This window comes from Dromiciops gliroides, chromosome 3, assembly GCF_019393635.1.
Source record: "Dromiciops gliroides isolate mDroGli1 chromosome 3, mDroGli1.pri, whole genome shotgun sequence".
In the NCBI taxonomy this organism is placed as follows: Eukaryota; Metazoa; Chordata; class Mammalia; order Microbiotheria; family Microbiotheriidae; genus Dromiciops; species Dromiciops gliroides.
Window position 1 is genome coordinate 446,363,647 of NC_057863.1, and position 21,483 is coordinate 446,385,129.

Here is a 21,483-nt window from a genome sequence, read left to right on the forward strand (position 1 = left end):
CTCCTGACTCCAGGGCCGGTGCTCTATCCACTGCACCACCTAGCTGCCCTTAAAAGTTTTTATTTTTATTTTTGGCAGGGCAGTGAGGGTTAAGTGACTTGCTCAGGATCACACAGCTAGTGTCAAGTGTCTGAGGTAGGATTTGAACTCAGGTCCTCCTGCATCCTGGGCCAGTGCTTTATCCACTATACCACCTAGCTGCCCAAAAATGGATTTTTAAAGGGCTATTTGGTCAAATTTAGGAACAACAAAGTCATAAACATCTAACAAGAGTAACTTTTGAGGATGATGACAGGGAGCATAACCATCTCTTCCCAGAGAACATCCCTTGTGGCCTCCAATAGCAACGGAATACTTCATTAGATATGCCATAATGTGGTATTGAAATTCTTATCTCATAGTAGCAGAAATGGAATTTCTTAGCCTAGAGAGGACAGGTATAAATACACATAGGTTTAAGAAAGATTTGAATAAATTCACGGATACGGATAAATTCATCTTTGGCAATCCATTTAAGTATATATCATATTGAACTCTAGCTCATGTCTTTTCACCACTTCCCAAGGTGACCACCCCACATACTAAGGGGTCTTCCTCTAGATTTCTTAACATTTGACAGATAATAAAAGAGCATGTGAGATGCATGTCAGCTATTTTTCACTCTGACTGGATGCCCGTACTACCTCCTTTTAAAATCATAAATCTCTCTGATGATACCTATGTAGATATCTTTTCCTGTGCAATTTATTTCTATGCAGATGACTCCTCAATTTTCACATCCAGCTTCCATCTCTTTCCTGATGTCATGTATATCAATAATTGCCTGCTGAATAAATGATAAAGCATTCTTTCCAGTACTTACTATATGCAAAGCACTTAATAAATGCTTGTCAAACTTAATTGAATTTATGCATAACGTGTGACAGTTTCTCCCACCCAATTTTCCACTGACCTTTGAGTAATCCATGGTGAGTTTTAAAAAAAAGGCTAGTGATGTATTAATTTTTGTCTGTTGGAGGGATGAGGAAAAAACATTCCTAAATTTTTTAGGCTGACCCCCTCCCCCCAAAAAGCCTTTCCACAAAATAGAGCCACTATCAAAGACAAGGCACTAGATCTGATGAAATTTTTCATCATGTGTAGCAGTTGTCATGCTTTTATAATATTAGTAGCTCAAATTTATAGAGAAACATTCTCCAGGAGTCTTGTAGTCCTTCTCTTCCCCAGCTTCCTTCCTTCATCTAACCTGTTTATTTTTTACAAATGGGATGACTCTGAAGGATTTAAGGAAGAGCAGTCCCAACTTTTCCTGCATATTGCAATGTTTAAAATGTAAGGCTCTTGTTTTAAAGCATATAACAACTTCAAAAGGAGTCACCTTGGAAATGAAGTGAAATATGATCACTGAAATTAGCTTAGAGAAAATATTCTCTAGAGCAGCCAACCTGACTGCAAAATCTCTTTACTACCTTTATATTAGAAATTATTCTGGTAACTGTAGTAAACATAAGGCAAGAGAAATAAAATCTCTTTTGCATCATTCCTATAGGAATGAATATGTGCAGAAAATATGTTTTATTGTCCATTTGGAATATTGCATGCTTGATGCAAGTATAATTCCTTACATAAGGTGAATTCAAATGTTCTATGATCACATTTTTAAAAGAGCCTAGCAATGCCCTTGGTACATCTGTTTTGGTGAAAAAAATTTGCATTTTTCTGAACCAATTTTATATACCATATAAAAGCACAAGGATTTCTTTAAAATTACTACTGCAAAAACTGAAAATAATATACAAGTTACTCTTTTTGTAATAAAGATGCTTTACAGATTATAACAGAAAAGGCTATAGTCACAAAGCTATAAGAACTTTTTTTTGCATTTTCATTTATGCAATTTTTCCCCAAGGTGAAAATTTCAGAAATATTTGATGATATCTATAATGATCTTTATATTTTAAAAGAATCATCTAAGAAAACCTTGTCAGGTACTTACATCCTAATGTGAATATGGGAGTAAGCATTTCAAATAATCAGTAACTACAGATATCAATTTAAAAGTGAAATCTGCTATATTGTCAGTATCTGACTAAGCAGCCTGCATTAGGTCCCATAAAATAAAGGGAAAAATGAATAGGCGCAGTATATGAAAATATAATATTCACTAAAGAAAATGCGAGTGTAAAACAACTAATTTCAGTTCATTTAGTCAGAGCTTACTGTGTACTAAGAGCTAAGAGGGGGTATTAAAACTAAATAGAACATAATCTCCGGCCTCATGGAGCTTACAATCATGTAAAATGATGATACACAAATAGCTATAATACAAAATACTACCTGATTAAGCATGTAAAAGAGGCATATACAAACTGCTATGGGAAGTCCAAAGAAAGAAAGACTTCCTGTTACTGTCTCCAAGAATTTGAAGGGCTGATATATGGATGAGGAAGTAGACATGTTTTATTTTAACTTTATAGGACAGAAGTCAGTCATTTGTGGAAGTAGCAAAGAAGTAGAGTTAGGTTCAATGAAAGGAGAAACTTCCATGAAATTGCCCAGCAGTGGAATGGGCTGCCTCCAGAAGAAATAAAACTTCACTCAAGGTCTTCCAGAAGACACACCAGATGACCACTTTGGCAAAGCATAGGAGGGATTGTGGGTCAAGTATGGGTTGCCGGAGATGGCATCTGAGATCACCTACAGCTGTGAAATTTTGTGAATCTCTAATTCCTCTCTGCTTATATATGACTAGTGCATCTACTGTAGGTAGTTCCTAAAGACCATTTCTGCTCTCTTTTTTTTAAATTAGTATTGAGTATTCTAAGCTGCCTTTCTCATTTGTTCTCAGAAAGATCCTTCTTTTTCTTAAATTTCATCTTTTTCTAATCCTCTCAGCTGCGAGTGCCTTTATACCCCTCAAAATCACCTTTTATTTATTTTGTAATTATTTTGTATATGTTTATATGTCAACATGTTGTCTCCCTCAATAGAATGTAAGCTCTTTCTGGGCAGGGACTATTTCATTTCTACAATGTCTTACATATAGAAGGTACTTAATGCTTATCGAATGAACCACAACCCCTATATTTTTGTCACTTTCCTCATGTTACATCTATGCTCAGCTTTGTTTTGCTATCCCTCTGGTCACCCTGCCATGTTTTATATTCCTTTTTCACCTGGTTTTCTGTGTACCTTGCATTCAATCCATAATTGGTTTACACTCCCAGCTTATTTTTGAGAAGTCCAAAAGGAGACACGGCTATCAGCATGAATGTGGTTTTTCCACACAAGAACAAATTATGTACTCTGCCTCCACTCAGACACATATGAACAAGTAATAAACAACACAGGCTTCATAACTCTTCCTAGATGTCACATGAAATAAAACAAGGAACAGAATATGACTCATCACTGACAAAGCAGAAGGATTATTCAGGGATGAGTGAACAGATTTTTTTTTTTTCTGCACTCTGAGGGCAAACTAATAGGTTCCTAACCCTTCACATACTTGTTGATTTTCTCCCCTTTTTGGTCTAAGCATTAATTCTCCTCTGCCAATTTAAACAATCCTTTTGAACAACATATTTGTCTGACACAGTGCTGATCACATGGAAGAGACTCAACAAAGACCTGTTAACTGATTGATTTGGTAATTGTGACAGCCAACACCATAAGTGAATATCATACCTTTGTAATTGCAGTGAAAACCTTTTCCAGGATTGCATTAGGCTGGGCTTTCTGTGGTCCATTGGCCTGGATGTTAAGCCCTAAGGCACATGGTTTGGCTATGAATCTGAAAAAGATAACGAACAAACATTATATTTTCCTGTAGGTACACTAAATGCAACCCAGCCATAGTATTTAATTTTCCCCATAAATCACCTTATTTTACATTTACAGTCTAATAAAGATATATATAATATATATACATATACGTTTGTATATATATATACATATGTGTTTATATATGTATAATATGTATATGTTTGTGTGTGCAAGGGTGATTATAACAATGCTTATTCATTTTATCTCTGTAGTCCTTCAAGAACAATAGGGAGAAATTTCCTAGAAGTCCTCAAATTTCTTGATTTTATATGTTACTTTAATAAGATCTACCAGATGGACATCCCCAGGATAATTAAAAAGTGACAAACCAATAGGACACATATAATGCACTTTGTGGTTCCCCAAAGATGTGGTTCACATGATGATTAATGATACCAATGAATACAGTTCAACATTTATTAGCACCTACAGCATGGCAAGTCTCTGTGGAGATACAAAGACAAGAAAGAAAAGCAGGTCCTGTCCTAAAGAAGCTTGCATTCTACTGGGGAGAGTGGGAGCAGGGTAAAGAGCAACATGTAAGCAGATAAGCAAATAAAAGATAAATCAAGATGAGAGAGGTAATCTATAACTAGGAAAATGAAGAAAGGCTTCCCAAAGGTGATGACACCAGAGTTGCACCTTGAAAAAAAGGAGGAAGTGAGAGATGGGTAACTGGAGGTTTGCATCTTCATTCCATGGTAGCTCCAGTCCCACTGACTCTAGCCCAGTAGCATAATTACAAAATTCCTGTTCCTAGTTTCTCAGAACACTATGTGATTTTCATAATGAGAACTTGAAACAAGTCCTGCTGTATGTCCATACTCCAAAAGAAAGCAAAAGGGCCAATTTTCTGCAGAATTAATCATGTGATCAAAGACTAAAAACAAATTTGTCCTAGGGAGCTCCTTGCTTTCTGGAGGAGAGGGTGGGGGACAAATCTCTACTACTGTAAATAGTATTATCTGATTACTCAGTAGCATTAAAACTTTATAACTCGCTTCTCACTAAAACAATGGACCACAGACACCCATTTTTCCATTTGCTCCCACTTTTCTATTTCAGTCACATTCAATTTGTTTCTGGGGTATGAAGGAGCAGTTTCCTCTCAACATTTCTAGATGTTCAGGGAAAATCCCAAGGGTGATGGGGGAGGAGTAGCTTATTCCAGTGCCTATGAAGTATTTGGTGTCATCTGGAAAAGATGACATTTCTACTGAAATAATACCACCAGGGAATAATTTACTCCAAGTTCTCCTTAATATTTTACTTTGAACAAAATTCTAGGCATAAGAACAATAAATTTTGTTGTATCATTAAATACTTAACTTTATAAATTCCTATATAGTGCCTAAGTTATACTTACTCTGTGATAAGATCATAGATCCATCTGAGTGCAGGAATGTATATAGAGTACAGGCCTAATGGAGCAAGTTTTATGTAAAAGGTTTCTAGCAACATTTTTATATTCTGGAACCTTCCCTGGTCCTTAGGGTGAATTGTTCAGTTAACACCCATGGAGATAACTCTAATTCCTCAGGGAGGATTCTATAATTTCCTAGAAAAAGAACATTGTGATTTCTTTGTGCAATGAGGTTTCACTGAAGATATCAAAAGAGGAAAGAATTAGATGGAGAAAAAAGGTTGTCTTTCCACACATTAGCTTGTGTTCTATTTAGAGCTAAATGTAGAATAACTTTGAAAGCTTCAAGACAGTGACATTTTAAATACCAGGTGCTCTATGGAAGCAACAGTTCCCTAAGGCCAGGGACAGGTTTGGTTTTGGGGTTGGGTGGGGTGCCTTTGTATCCTCAGCACCTTGGACAGCACCCAAATACATAATAGGGGCTTAACAACTACTTGTGGGTTAACTGATATGCATCAAGCTGCTTTTTTTTTTCTAAATTGGAAAGGAAGAGTGGTAAAGTAGAAAGAAAGAAAAAAAAACACTGGATTTTGGAGTCATAGCTTGTATCTGCCACTCACTACTCATGTGACCTCAGGCAAATAATCTCTCTAGACTGTAAAAAATTAACAGGATGGACCAGATAGGTGACCTTTAAGGTATTTTCTAGCTCTGAATCTGTGATCCCAAGACTCTACTTAAATTTTAGAACACTTGATTCATTAACACATTTTACCAAATTAGGATGTCTCTTAGTATTGTAAAAACTGTTCAGAACATAGACTGTGTTCAGAAATGCATTCTCTGAAAAAGCCACAAAACCGTTCTGCAACTTCATGGTTTCCTTGTTTTTAAATAATGGTAGCTGGTCTTCTGGTGGCATATTTCCCTTTGAAAATGACACTAAAAAGTACACATCACTACATTTATTCATAACATTATTTCTTTTTTTTAATTAGCATTGAGCTCAAGATGGGGGATGGGGTAAAACTGATTTTTTTTCTAGTCAGTCAATGAGCATTTATTAAGCACCTACCATGTGCCAGGAACTATGCTAAGCACTAGGAATAGAAAGGCAAAGATAGTCCCTTCTTTTTATTCTTTTATAAAAATTATTTTAACATTGTTTTAAGAACTCAGTTCTAAATTCTCTCCTTCTTTACCTTCTACCCCTCACCCCAATGATTGAGAAGGCAAGCTTTTGTTCAGGCATTTTTCAGCTGTGTCTGATTCTGTTAGCTGATGGCAAAGATACTGAAGTAGTTTGCCATTATCTTTTCCAGTTTATTTTACAGATGAGAAATTGAGGAAAACAAGGTTAAGTGATTTACCCAGGGTTGCAAACTAGTAAATAAATGTCTGAAGTCAGATTTGAACTCATGAAGATGAGTCTTCATGACTTCAGGTCAATCATTCTACCCATTTACACTACCTAGCTGCCCAAGAAGGCAAGCGAAATGATATCAATTATACACATGAGATCATGAAAAAATGTCCATATTAGTCATATTAAAAAAAGCAGGAAAATAAAATTTAAAAAAAGCTTCAATTTGTACTCAGAGTTCATCAGTTTCCCCTCTTGAAGTGGATAGCATTTTTCATCATAAGTCTTTCAGAACTGTCTTAAATCATTGTCTTGATTAGAGTAGCAAAGTCTTTCTCAGTTGATCATCAATACAATATTGTCAATATGTACAATGTTCTCCTGGTTTTGCTCACTTCATTTTGCATCAGTTTATATGAGCCTTTACAGGTTTTCTCAAACCATCCCCAATTAAAACAAGCTGCTCTTTACAAATCCTTCAAGCAAAGGAAGCCATCATGGATAGATACAAGGGGGTGGAGAAAAAGCCAGTGAGTGAAATAAAAAGGAAAAGAAAAGAGAAAAGTTTCCATCACATTTTCAGGAATAGAATTCCAGTCAATAGCAATATCAGAAATATTAGACTATTTTGATACACACATGAGATTATTTTGTTTAAGAAAACAAGATAAAAATAAGGAATATATTATAGTCATGGAAGCCACTTCTACGTGACCTTTGGAAAACTCTTATAACTTCTGCTTCTTATCTATAAATTAGACATGACCATTGTACATTGTATGTCTTAAAGGGATACTTAAAATGAACTCTGAATAAGTAGTGAGGTTAAATAGTATATAAAGTGCTAGACCTGGAGTGAGAAAGCTCTGAGTTCAAATCCTTCCTAAGACACCATCTGTGTGACCCTGGGTAACTCATTTAATCTCTGATCTGTCCCAGTTTCATCATCTGTAAAATGAGGACAATAGCACCTGCCACCTAGTATTGTTGTGAGGATCAAAGGGGTTGATATTTATAATGAACTTTGCAAACCTTAAAGCACTATATTTGTTGTTGTTTAGCCATTTTTCAGTCATGTCTGACTCTTTATGACTCCATTTGGGGCATTTTTGGCAAAGACACAGAAGTGATTTGCCATTTCCTTCTTCAGCTTAGGAAACTAAGGCCAAAAGGGTTAAGTGACTTGCCCACGGTTACATAGCTAGTAAGTGTCTGAGGCTAGATTTGAATTCGTGTTCCTGATTCCAGGTCCACCCTAGCTGCCCAAAGACCTATATATAAATGCTACATCTTCTTATTATTTGCTATGAGGAGGAAAAAACAGTTATGCTACCAGAAAATTGTCTAAAACAAAAACAAAATGCATGGATCAAGTAGCACAAAAGTTAACAGAAGTCCAGAAAGCTGAATTGGGAGAGCAATGGAAAAAAAAGTGTAAGAATCAAAGGTACATAGAGAGATAATGAAAAAGCAGAGAGTTCAAGACACTTACCAAGAATACCTGGCTCAGTCTACTGCCTCCAAGAAATACTGTCCTTTAAAAAAAAACCTAAAAGTGGGGCAGCTAGCTGACGCAGTGGATAAAGCACCAGCCCAGGATTCCAGAGGACCTGAGTTCAAATCTGGACTCAGACACTTGACAGTTACTAGCTGTGTGACCCTGGGCAAGTCACTTAACCCTCATTGCCCCATCTCCCCCCAAAAAATACCCTCTAAAAGTAATTCTAAAACCTTCTTTATTGACCTCTTTTAGCATTTCATCAAACTCAAAGTATCTTTCATGCTGAACTTGAAATAGATTTCCTTTTTTTAGTCACCCACAGGAATTAGGAGGTCAACATTCTTTTTATAACCAAATGCATAGAAAGCATGTCTCTTTTCCAGGGTAAATATCCTTCCTTCCTTTAACCTTTCCTTAGTAACATGGTTTTATATTATTTTAATTATGTTTGTCACTTTTCTGGATCCCAGTCTATATCTCCCTATAATTTGTATATTTTTGTACAAAGTAATATAAACTAACCAGAACATAATATTAATCTCAGTGGGGAAAAGTATGTTTGGGTAAAAAGAAATCCTCCCCCTTCATTGTTGTTGATGCTGTTCCTCTTTTATTCTTGTCTCTTTAATGTGACTCCTAGCAGCTAAATCATGCATGTGCACAAATGCACACATACACACACACACACACACACACACACACAAACACAGACCCCATATGTTGCCCCATTGCCCTTAGATTTATCATCAAATATGATAACCAGGAAAATATCAGCATTTAATATATATTTTATGCCTAGGAGGTTTATTTTATAATCTGAAATAAAGTGGAAGATGTTGATGAAATTGGTCAGTAGCAAAGTGTTATACATAACTCTCAAACCTTACTGTCAAGTTTTAAGACCCACAGTTTTGTGGATCTTTAATTGGTATAAAGGCTGATACAACAATGACACCAGATAAGAAGTCTTTCAACAATTGCATGCTGAGTTTCTTGGCATAGTTTTCTAATCACTTGATAGTACACTATTTCAACTTTGTCTGTTTGTTAAGATTTCTAATTATATCTTATTTAAATGAGTTGATACATGTAAAACACTTTACAAAACTTATACCAGTCTATAAGTGCTGGCTTGTAGTATTATTCCATGCACTATTTCTCATTCTTGAGTTTGACTGGATTTGATGTAATGCCACTCTGACTCTTTAAGGATCCAAAATCATACATGCATTTTTTGCACATGTGAAATTTGGGGGCATTCAACAATTCCCTAAATATTGTTTCACAAAGATTTCTAATAGTCTCTCAGAGTGGTGGAATGTTCCAGGGGAATGTTACATCCTGACAGTAGCTATCATGAGCCTTATTGCATGATAAATCATGGCTACATAAGAGAGGTGGAATTAAAAAAGCAAAGAATTTCCCAGCTCCCTTCACTGTTCTACTGAATGGGAAGAATTTGTTTAAAATACTTAACACTTGGAAAAAACTTCTTTTCTACCAGAAAAATCCCAAACTTTTGGCAAGTTTTTCTGGGAACCAATCCTACCAAATGATAATTAGAGGTCAGGTCTATATACTGAGACCATCAAAAATTTTATTTAATAATAATACTTTGTATTTGTACTGAGTTATATGTTTTATTTGTGTCTAGTGTGTCATCTATCTATGCGCACACACACGTATATGCACATACTCAAATAAAACTATGATCTCAAAGATTAGGGATTTCCCTCTAATAGTATAGATTACAACCCATCATTGCCTGCTCCTCCTGGACATCTCTTATTCATATTCTCCCAAAAGTTCACCAAATGAAGTCCATTCAACATGCTGGAGAGAAGGCCTTCCTCACTTTTGCCTAAAATCAAGAGGATATAAGTGGAACATTCTGGCTGTTCCCCTCCCATCCCTTATTCTTGACAAGTCACCAGCCCATCTTTTCTCCTTTGGCATACAATTGTTGGGTAGTTACAATCATCTCCAGCCCTTTGTGTCCCCATTTTGGGTTTTCTTGGCAAAGATACTTAAGTGGTTAGTCATATCCTTTTCCAGCTCATTTTACAGATGAGAAAACTGAGGCAAACAGGGTTAAGTGACTTGGACAGGATCACACAGCTGGTAATTGTCTGAGGCTGGATTTGAACTCATGAATAGGAATCTTCTTGGTTCTAAGCCCAGTGCTCTACCCATTGTGTCACCTAGCTACCCTTTGGCATACAAATACTTGATAACACCCTTTACTACTTTTCTGTTCTGGAGTTCTTCCTTCATCATATGTTGAAGCTGGTTCACACTACTGTGGCCCTCTCCTTTGCCCTTTGCGTGACCTTCATATTCAGTTCTTTCAAGGCAATGTTATTGACGATCTTGTTGCCATACAGTAACACCATATTGGTTGGTATTAAAAACATGAATCTTTGCTTTAATTTAAGCTGAGGGGTCAAGAAAGAGCTTTGCAACTTTCTAAAAGTAATCTAGCCTAGCCTCCTTTTCCTTCTCAAGAGTGGGGCCAGTTCACTGCCTATTTATATTGTCTGTCTCAGATACACATACTTTTTAGAGGTTCATATACTGTGTCCATTCAAATGTACATTGAAAACTGGACAACAAACATTCTTCATCCACTTGGTTTTTCCTATGTGAATGAACCTGCTAAATTCCATTGAGTGATTACAGAGCTTTTCCAGAAACATTTGCAGTGTCCTGGGATTTAATGCAGCCAGCATATTGTCATCTGCAAATAAGACTAACTGAAAGACTTCACCATCCACAGGGAATCAATCCCTCCTTGAACTGGACTCTGGCATTGGATCTCCTCCCATTTGGAGTGGTGAATCACTCTACAGTATGGCTCCAACCTCCCTTTCCAGTCTCATTTCTTATTAATACCTTTCACATACTCTCTTCTAAATCAAATTGGCCTGCTAACCATACCTGGTACACAACTTTACATGTCCCAGCTCTGTCCATCTATACAAGTGTTCCTCTGCATCTGGTACTACTCTTTCCTTATCTTAGAATCCCTAGTTTCTTTCAAGCACCTTATAGATGGGGTCTTTCCTGATTCCCCCCTCCTCCCACCCAGTTATCAGTCCTTTCTCCTTCTTAAAATTATATGGTATGACCTTGTATTTGCTTACTTGTGTACATGTTGCATCCCTCTCAGTAGAAATCCCTTGAGGGCAAGGAATGTTTCATTTTCTCTTTCTATTTAAATTGTTGATTTTCCCAAGATAACAAAGCCAGTTAGTGGCAAAATTAGCTAGAACCCCTATCTTTTGCCCTCTGAACTAGTGCTCCTTTTTGGACTTCTCTTGTCTAGGACATGCTGCAAACAGGTCCACTAAGTTATACAATGAACTAGTGTTCTAGTGAACTTGTGCCTCAAAAGATGTCTCATGCAGACTAATGAAGCTTCCTAGAGTTGTAATATCATGTTAACTGAATTCTTCTCTCACAATGATGGGCATGCAACCACTGTCACTCTTAAAAGTTGCAGTATGTGTGTCACCTTTCAATGACTAGAAGTCACTGACATATAGAGACACAGTGGCATACTTAGAATCTATCATTTGACTCTCTTGCAAAATTTCTTCATCCTGCAATCCTGCATGACCATATATTCATTTTCATATTGCAGCATATCTGTTAGCTTGTTTTCTCCCTCATTAGACTAGGAGCTTCTTGGGGGAGGGAACTGTCTTTTGCCTCTTTTTGTATCCACAGGACTTGGCAAGAATGCCTAGCATATAATAAATGTTTATTGACTATTGTTTATCATTACCATTCAAGCAACATTTCACTAGTTGTCCTATTCAGGTGACAGTTTCTTAGATGGCATTCCAAAGAGTTTAAAGTTTAGTGTTTAGAATGGGATCTTACAAGAAAAAGAAAAGTTAATTTAATAAGAGATGAAGAAGCTGGCTGAAGTTCATTTTTTATGTGCAATCATGAAGTTTTAGTCAGTCTGGACACTATTTGTCATATTATAAAAACAGCTCTGCAATTCTAAATCATGCTAGGGCTCCAAAGAGAGAATGTGAAGGAAAGCAGATGGTCAGTGACTTCATGACAGCATAAACTCTCACAGAATCAAGAGGCAGAAGAAGGAAAGGGTGTAGAGATTCTGAAACTGGTAAAGCCTAAACAGTGCTTACTCAGCAAAAGAACAGGGAGAAGAAAGTTAGAATGTCATGTTTTCTATGACTTTCAAACACATGCACACACTTCACCATAAGGCACATTTCATTTCTTTGATAGAATTCTGCCATCCTGGGACAATGCACAAACCAGGTCCATGTTAATTGTTAAGAGGATTAATGTTCTCCTAACTTATAATACTAATCCCTGTACTAGCAGTCCCCCTCTCCCCCTAGTTACATCATTAGTAACCCACATTAGCTGGAAATAATGGTATTGGACTTCATAATCTTTTCATGTGGACATTCATTAAAAAGAGTCAAATCTGCCTAGAACAAATGATGTTGTAGCTAGAGCAAATACAGAAAAGACAATCTAAAGAGGTTTTCTTTTTTTCATTTAAAGCTTGTCAGTGTATTGAGCCACCCAAGTTAACTTAAGGAGCTTAAGCCTACTGAATGAAATACACTTGTACAGAGTTCTTATTTTAAGACCTACACAGAAGGACTTAGTAATTAGGTATAATTAAAAGTAAAAAGCCTCAGGGAAATAATATTTCCCTATGAAGGAAATTCTCAGAAAAGTACAAGCATATCTTTCTAATCTCAGTTCTAGACCTTACCAAAATAAAAGTATTTGTCTCAGCTAGAAACATCATTCATTACATTTCAGGAATTCAAAGTATCATCTAATCATTAAAGTAGTATTAGTATTTGTATCACTATATATAGTAGTAGTAGTAATATAGTATATGGTCTTAGGACGTATAAAGTAGTGTTGTTGTTCAGTCATTTTTCTGTCATATCTGACTCTTCATGTTCACATTTGGGGTTTTCTTGACAAAGATACTGGAGTGGTATGCCCTTTTCTTTTCTAATTCATTTTACAGATGAGGAACTGAGCCAAAAGGGTTAAGTGACTTGCCCAAAGTCACACAGTAAGTGTCTGAGGCCAGATTTGAACTCCTGAAAATGAGTCTTCCTGACTAGGTCTGGCACTCTTTCCACTGTGCCACCTAGCTGCCAATATATAATATTAATGTTGGTATTACAGTGCTGTATATGTATGGGTAGGCAGCTAAGTGGTATAGTGGATAGAGCTTTGGACTTGAAATCAGGAAGACTCACCTTCATGGATTCAAATCTGGCCTCAGTCATTTATTAGCTATGTGACCCTGGGCCATTCACTTAACCTTCTTTACCTTGGTTTCTCACCTGTAAAATAAACTAGAAAAGGAAATGGCAAACTACAATAATATCTTTGTCAAAAAAAACCCAAATTGGGGTCACAAAGAGTTGGACATGACTAAAACAACACAACCCCAACAACATACTTATGGGTATATGTGTGAGTACATACATACATATACACACACACATTCTTAGATATACAGGAGGTCCCAAAAGTTTTAGTGTAGTTTTAAGTTATTAACATTTAAGTGTTGACTATTTTCACCAACATTCTCTACAATTGAAATCTTAAAGTTCAAAGGGACTTGAAACGTCCTCAAATTCAACTATCATGTCCATGGATGAACCCTCTCTACAAAATTCCTGACAAAAGTAGTCTCTACAAAGCACTCTATAGCTGTCAAGCTTGTTATAAAATTTTTCTTTATAGTTATTCTAAATCTGCTTCCCTTTTGCTTTTTCTATATGTTAGTATAAGAGAAAAAAAGCATTTATAAAAGTAATTTTATTTACCTCAACTTATTTTTTCATAGGGTTTCAAGTTCCTCTACAAACCCCATTGAACTAAATGTCATTTATGATGTTCTCCATCACTCTCTGGAAGAATGCAGGGTTTTTTTATTTGAAAAAAGCCTTCCTTCATATTGAGTCATTGGAACTTCTGTTCCCTAGGTGGCAAAAAAAAACTTTTTTTTTCCTTCTGTCTTTAACAATGCTCTTTAAAAAAAAATGCTCTTTCATTTATTTTTCTCCTTCTAGGAAAACTAACAAAATCATCTGATATTATTAAGTCACAATTTATGGCGCATCAAGGGACAATGTAGTTTAGTAGGAAAATTTGTTTGTATTTCTACTCAGAGCTGTGAAGCAGTGAAAAAAGCAGAAAAGGACTTGAGAGCTCTTGATATTGGCTCCGGGGCAAGTTTGTTAACTTCTCTAAATTCCAAATTTGCTCGTCTGTAAAATGAGAGCTTGTATAACTACACCACCCTTGATAAAAAATACAGGTAGACATAAATAATTGGAGAACTATTAATTGCTCATGATCACTCAGTGTCAATGTGATAAAAATGATAACACTGTGAATGAATTTATTTGTTCAGCGTCACGCCCATCACACTGCTAAAAGATTATTTTATGGAACTAGAAAAAGTTACAACACAATTCGTCTGAAAAATGAAGACTCTCCAAAGAAATATTGAAAAAAGTGGGAAGGAAGGGAATCTAACAGTAACTTATTTCTTGTTTTGTTTTGGTTTTTATGCCCCTTTCATTTCTTTTTTTCGATTTCTTTTTTCTTTCTTTCTTTCTTTCTTTTTTGCTGGGCAATGAGGATTAAGTGACTTGCCTAGGGTAACACAGCTAGTAAGTGTCAAGTGTTTGAGACCAGATTTGAACTCAGGTCTTCCTGAATCTAGGGCCGGTGCTTTATCCACTGTGCTACCTAGCTGCCCCCTAACAGTAACTTATTTCAAAGCATACCCTAATAACACTTGGTACTGGTTAAAAAATAGAATGCTTAATTAGTGAAACCGATTAAGTACACAACATACAAAACCAAATGACCAATGTTAACAGTGTTCATTAAACCCCCAAACCACAGTTTTGGGGATAAGGACTCACCATTCAACAAAAACTGCTTTGAAATTTGTAAAGCAGTTTAGCAGAAATTAAGTTTAGGTTCAACATCTCATACTACATAAGATAAGTTCCAAATGGATGTATGACACATAAAAGGTCACATCCTTAACAAATTAAAGGAACAAGGAAGGAAATGCCTTTTACAATCTAAAGAATTGAAGTTCTTGCCCAAACAAGGGTTAGAGAGGATCATAGAGGATAAAATGGACAATTTTATTTATGTAAGATTTGCACAAACAAAATTAATGCAGTTAGAATTAATAGGGAAATATTAGACTGGGGGAAATAATTTCCATGTGACATGAATTGTTTTTCCATTCCCCAACAAATGGACATCTACTTTGTTTCTCATTCTCTGTCACCACAAAAAAATGTTGTACAAGAAACCTTTCTTTTTACCTATGATCTCACTGTAAATATACATGTGGCAATGGAACCTATAGGTCCAAGAGTAATTTTAATAATTTCTGACGGTTCTTGAAATATGTGAATATCTTTACACATAAAAGTGTCTGTCAATAAAGAAGCAAATTTATTAACACTGCTGGGCATTAAAAAGAAACTTATTTTTAACAATCACATGGATCTTGACAATAGAGAATGTGCATTATTGTTATTAGCAGGAAAACATCCTGGGAAAATGAATTCAATGAACAGACCAACTTGGCAAAATAACTTGTCTTCAAAGCTCATAGGCCACAGCTGCTTCAACAGGATATAGCAAAATACTTCCGAGAGCCTAGACTATTGGCTTTACTCTGAGTGGAAAAACCCACATGGAGCTGTCAACTACACCTCAGTTGAAAGTCCTTACAAATTTGGACATTAGCAAAACAAAGTTTACTGACCTAACTTTAGGTCTTCCATAAAAATCCACATTTTAGAATCAGCAATCCAGTTGTTTTTTCATTATGCCATATCGTATAAATTTTCGCAGCTACAATCACAATTTCCTTCTTCTTCGTCATCATCATTGTCACCATCTTTTCAGGTAGCTCAGTAGCTATCTGAAACTTTGTTCAGTAGCCCATGTTACAAGGAACACTCGTATAGTATTGTTTAACTCGCCAGCCTATACTAGGCTAATTCACTAAAAATGGACCTCAGAATAAGTTCTCAAACCCTTATTAGTCAAAGCAATCGCACACAGATTAATCACAGCCTGGTCTACAAGTCAGGAAGAAACGATACACCAAACAAGTGCAACAGCTACAGAACCAAAAATGATAGCTGGACCTAAGGAACACTATTAACAGTTTACATAAGCTCCACTTTTTACATCTGGAAGACTGCTTCCAAACAGGACAAAAATCATACTTCCATTTGAGACCAGTATGTTCAGTGTAGCTCCTTGCAGTCGAAAGATTTCTGAAGGCTGCTCAATTTTTAATTTAGGTCTGTGTGTTTTTCCAGCTGGAGAGGAATGACCTTCCAAGGTTCCTGACCTTGAAAAGTCTCAGGGTACTCCCTAACCACATCATAAATCCTTTCCGACCCTTGGCCCTACTCATATAATTTGCTAGTTTTACATGGTAACCTTTCATTTTTCATCTGCGTCTTAATAAAATGTACCCAGAAATAATTTAAGTGAATGTTCTCCATTTTGAACACAAAAGCATTAACCAAGCACCAATCAGAGGTTCAGTCCTATTCAGCAATATGCAGTGTTATTTTTACCATTTATTATCATCGCTGTTATTATAAGTGATTGTATTAATGAATCCATTATAACATTATATATTTAATAGCATGTAAAGTTATGGTTGGTGATTATAAATTAATTAAAATAAGAAGAATTTACAATTTTATGCTGTTTTGAGTCATTTCAAAATACTCTTATTTATTTGTCATATGAGAGCCTTACAATATTTCTATGTGCTGGCCATGAAGAGATCCCTATGCTTTTGACAGTTAAGGAACCACAGAGAATTTAACTGACTTGCCCAAAGACATGTAGAATATCAATGAAAACCATCTGGGACTGGAATACAAGTTCGACTAATTCCCAGCCAAGTGGCCTCCTTACCATGTCAGTAAATGATTGAGAAATTAATGAATGAATAAATGAGTTAATGAGCCAATGAATCAAACTGACAATCTATATACATTTCATATGAATCACAAATACTGCTGTATAGTTCAAGTGCCATGTTTATGATTTTAGCCCCACCTGGACATCCTCAATTATTGCCTTGAAAATATAGCTGCAGTCTCTCTCTACCTCCTGCTTGTGGGTAGGTATCCATATTTTACAAACATTTTGCTTTCTAAATTTATCCCTTTATATTCTTTAAAAAAATAAGCCAAAACATTCTTTCAAATTTGATAACATAAACTATAGAAAATTGTCTAATTTAATTCTTCTGATTTCATATAATAAAAGAACTTCTTTTCAAGTAAAAGACAGAAAAAGATGCCTTTTCTAATTTATTCATATTTATTACTGACATTTATTTATGTATTTAGGGGCAGCTAGGTGGTGCAGTGGATAGAGCACTGGCCCTGGAGTCAGGAGGGCCTGAGTTCAAATCCGGCCTCAGACACTTGACACTTCCTAGCTGTGTGACCCTGGGCAAGTCACTTAACCCCAATTGCCTCACCAAAAAAAAAAGACATTTACTTATGTATTTATTATTTAAAACATGTAAAAAATCTATTGCCATTGTTTTCTTTTTATTAAAAAGTAGGTGCCTTTAGAGTAGGGGTTCTCAACCTTTTTTGTGTCAAGGATCCCTTTGGCAGTCTGGCAAAACCCATGGGCCCCTTCTCAGAAAAAAATGTGTTTTTAAAATTGCAGGAAATGAAGACTTTTGATTAGAAGTTAGTGAAAACAAAGATGTAATTTGTCCCCATCCAAATTCTCTGAGCTCCTGAAATCTATCCATGAACTCTTTAGGGACCCATGGATGACCCCAGATGAAGAATCTCTGCCTTAAAAATATACAGTGGGGGGGGGCAGCTAGGTGGCGCAGTGGATAAAGCACTGGCCCTGGATTCAGGAGTACCTGAGTTCAAATCCGGCCTCAGACACTTGACACTTCCTAGCTGTGTGACCCTGGGCAAGTCACTTAACCCCAATTGCCTTACTGGAAAAAAAAATATACAGTGGGGACTTTTATATTTTCCCTAATAAAGGAATAGAATACTGTCAGGGATTAGAAAGTAATTGATATTAAGATTCTGAAGATTTTTTTTAACCTATCTATACATAGGCCTTTGCCCACCAGACTATTTGAGAGTCTGCCTTTCTAGGCATGTCAATAAGTAAACAACAAAGATAAAAATGGTTTCTTCTCCTAAAGATATGAGAAGTAACTAAATTGCTATCTTATTAACAAGTAGTTATTGAGTATGTATCCTTGGTCTTATCTAGTCCTGGTACATACCTAAGAAATAAAATGCAATCTCTAATTTCAAGGTTACAATCTAGACAGGTGGACCAAAACATCTACACATGAAATAATGCAAAAAAAAATTAGAATCAGATGTTCTAAGGTACAAAATGATTCACTATATTGTAGAGAACCTTACCAAAAACATCACTCCTTCCCTCTTATCTGAGCTCTGCTCCGGACTCTGAATTTCCGATTCCTCCCCACTTTTCAGCTCTCTGTTATATGTTGGTTATCTTCCCTTCACTACCCCATTAGAATGTGAATTCATTGAGGGCTAGGACTGTCTTTCTTTTTGCTTGTTGTATTCCCAGCATTTAGCAGTGTCTGGCACAAAATAAGCACTTAATAAGTGCTTGTTGACTTGATGACTTGACTGAAGCTGGTGGAAGAAAATGAGCAATATGGCTTCATCAAAGAGAAAAGCAAAAATCAGACAGCTTGGCATGGAACCAAGTTCAGCCACCTCATTGCAAATGCATTCAAAGATGAAACTGGCACAAGGACAACAAACAGTCTAAAAATGAAATAGATGTGGTAGGATTTCTGTAATGAGCCCTTTACATCATCAATAACAGGGGAGTCACTCAATTTGAACTCAACACCTCAAGCCCCAATATACTACATAAGGAAGTTGAAATGGCACTCACGAAGAGAAATTGGGAAGGGCAATTTGACCAGGTCAATTACTCATCAGCGAAATCTGTACTGAAGACAAGGAATCTTAAAAGCCCTGATGTATCATTTTATAGGATATTTCAGAGAGGAGAAAGATAAGAAAAATGAGGAAAAGTCACAGATATTAATGCCACCCAGAAAAGAGACTTAAAGGCTCTAAACTAGATGTTCCATTTCCATTTTGGAAATGACTGAATAGTTTTAATGTGTATATAGATAACTAAATTATGACATTTATTCTGTAATTTACTTTAAAGTAGTTAAGAAAATTGAAATATAAAATATACTTATTCTAGGAGCATTCATAAAAATGATCTTTCTCTGGTATATAGCTGCATGACTTGGGCCTTACATTTCACTTGTAGGGTGCTAAAGAGCTTTTATGTTTTGTTTTTTTCCTAGTCACAAAAAACGTGATAAATACACATTGAATAAATGGTAGCAAGCATGACAGACTGAAAAAAACCCTGCCCTAATGGAATCCAGAAGTTAGCTGCTACCAAGTAATTAAGAATTATGAAATCATGACAACTTCCTCAAGTCCTGTATCATCCTAAAAATAGATATGCAAAAATGGGAACAAAGAATAATTGCTTTCTTCAGTTCTTGAATAAATCAAGAGAGACCTAAGTCTCCCTTTCTCCCATGCCATGCGAGGTTGTTTTCTTTTTATACCAACCAAAATAAAAGTTTTCAACTTCTTTCTCCCTAAATGCCATTAAAATGTAGGAAAACAAACATGATGAAAAAAAAATCTCATAACCCTATTTGCAAAGTTTCTACTTCTAGAACCAACGTTCCTATCAAGTCATATCTTCAAAAAGAATAATCTTCCCCAAATACCATTGTTTGCACATCACTCCCTGCTCCAGAAGCCTATCATATCTGCTGATGGGTACCCCCTGAACTATGTATTATATTGTTCCTGTTATAAGCATGACATGATGGATCTGAGTACTCCTGAGCCCAGTCTTAAATATGACATATAGCACATTGTAAGGGGTGGGAAACATTTCAAAATGAATTCTATGTTTCTCCCCCAAATCCACTTACACTGAGGTAATAGGTAACATTGTATATGGATGTTTATATATGGATGTATAGAGGTATGGAGGTATGGAGGTATGTAAGGCTAACATTAAGTCATGTACAGAAGTCTTTGGTTTTCATTTAGAAACGCACTTTATCCTTAATTTTTAAAAAATAGCATTCTATCTCAATAGAATTAAGTACAGTGAAAAGAAGGTATAGTGAAATTTTGTTCAGGATGAGGAAGAATTTTCGAATATTTTGAATGGTTCAAAAATGGAACGGCCTGGTTATAAAGTGTTAACTTCTCAATCTATTAGAAATGTGTATAAAAATACTTCATCAAACCAGAACATCTATAAAGTCCTTCCTGTTATCATATCTGAGGACATGATGGCAGGCACCTTGTCTTATTCATCTTTTTTGTCACTTGGTGCCTTAAAAATAACAACAATGAGAATTCATATAATGATTTCAGGTTAACAAAGTACTTTCCTCACAATAACCCTGAGAGATTGTCTTATCACCAATTTACGGACTGAAACTTGGGGGAATTAGATGACATTGACTGTGGTTACAAAACAAGTCAAGTGGGTGGGAGGATTTGAACCCAGGTCTTCTAATTAATTCAAGCACTATTTCCTCCATGTGTATTGTACCTTTTAGGATAGAAAGAAGGTGAACAAACAAACGGTGACACTCCTCCATGACCCAGGATGGGAGAAGGGGATGCCGTGATTATCTAGTTTTATACATTCCACCTAAGTATACTACATCACAATGTAACATACCAGCCAAAGAAAATACAGAGAGTTTTGAATAATCTGCCAATTATTCTGGCAAAAAAAGGACTGACCACTGAAAAGATTTAGCCAGTTGTTCAAAATTTCAAGATTGATATTAAGCTGTCAACACAAACTTTTGCTGAATCCTCAAGTTCCAGTTCCATTTGGATATGGCCAAAATAGTGAGTTTGACTTCTTTATTTTAACTGTTTTTGCTGTGAACAGACAGATTCTTCTATGGGCTGGTGATTCTCCAGAAAAGTCACCAGGGATGGAATCCCAGAAAGCTAAAGATAAATGTCAGCTCTAATGCAAACAATTTCTCTCCAAAATTACCCTCATTTCAGATTATCTTCTTGGCAGAACTTGTGGTTTTAAAAATAGTAACCTGGTTTCCAGCAAGTTGGAACCTACCAATTGGGGGCCCTTCCGAGACACTGCATTCTTTCCAGTTGCTAGTAATGCTCAAACTATTTCCTCTAGAATTACTTGTTCATTCTAGCTACAAAGCAGTGCCAATACTTTGCCTTTGAGAAGTGGTCCCTACGAAGTGATATTCCCCAGAGCAAA

At 36.0% G+C, this 21,483-nt stretch overlaps 1 protein-coding gene across 2 annotated transcripts in view; it reads right to left on the reverse strand.

Moving 5' to 3' along the window:
• The window catches only part of CERS6 (ceramide synthase 6), a 317,556-nt gene that overhangs the window by 240,572 nt on the left and 55,501 nt on the right, over positions 1 to 21,483 (reverse strand). For both annotated transcript variants that reach the window (XM_043995602.1, XM_043995601.1), the window contains exon 2: positions 3,688 to 3,793. In XM_043995602.1, the coding sequence (XP_043851537.1) occupies positions 3,688 to 3,793 (106 nt within the window). The remainder of the gene's footprint in view (positions 1 to 3,687; positions 3,794 to 21,483) is intronic.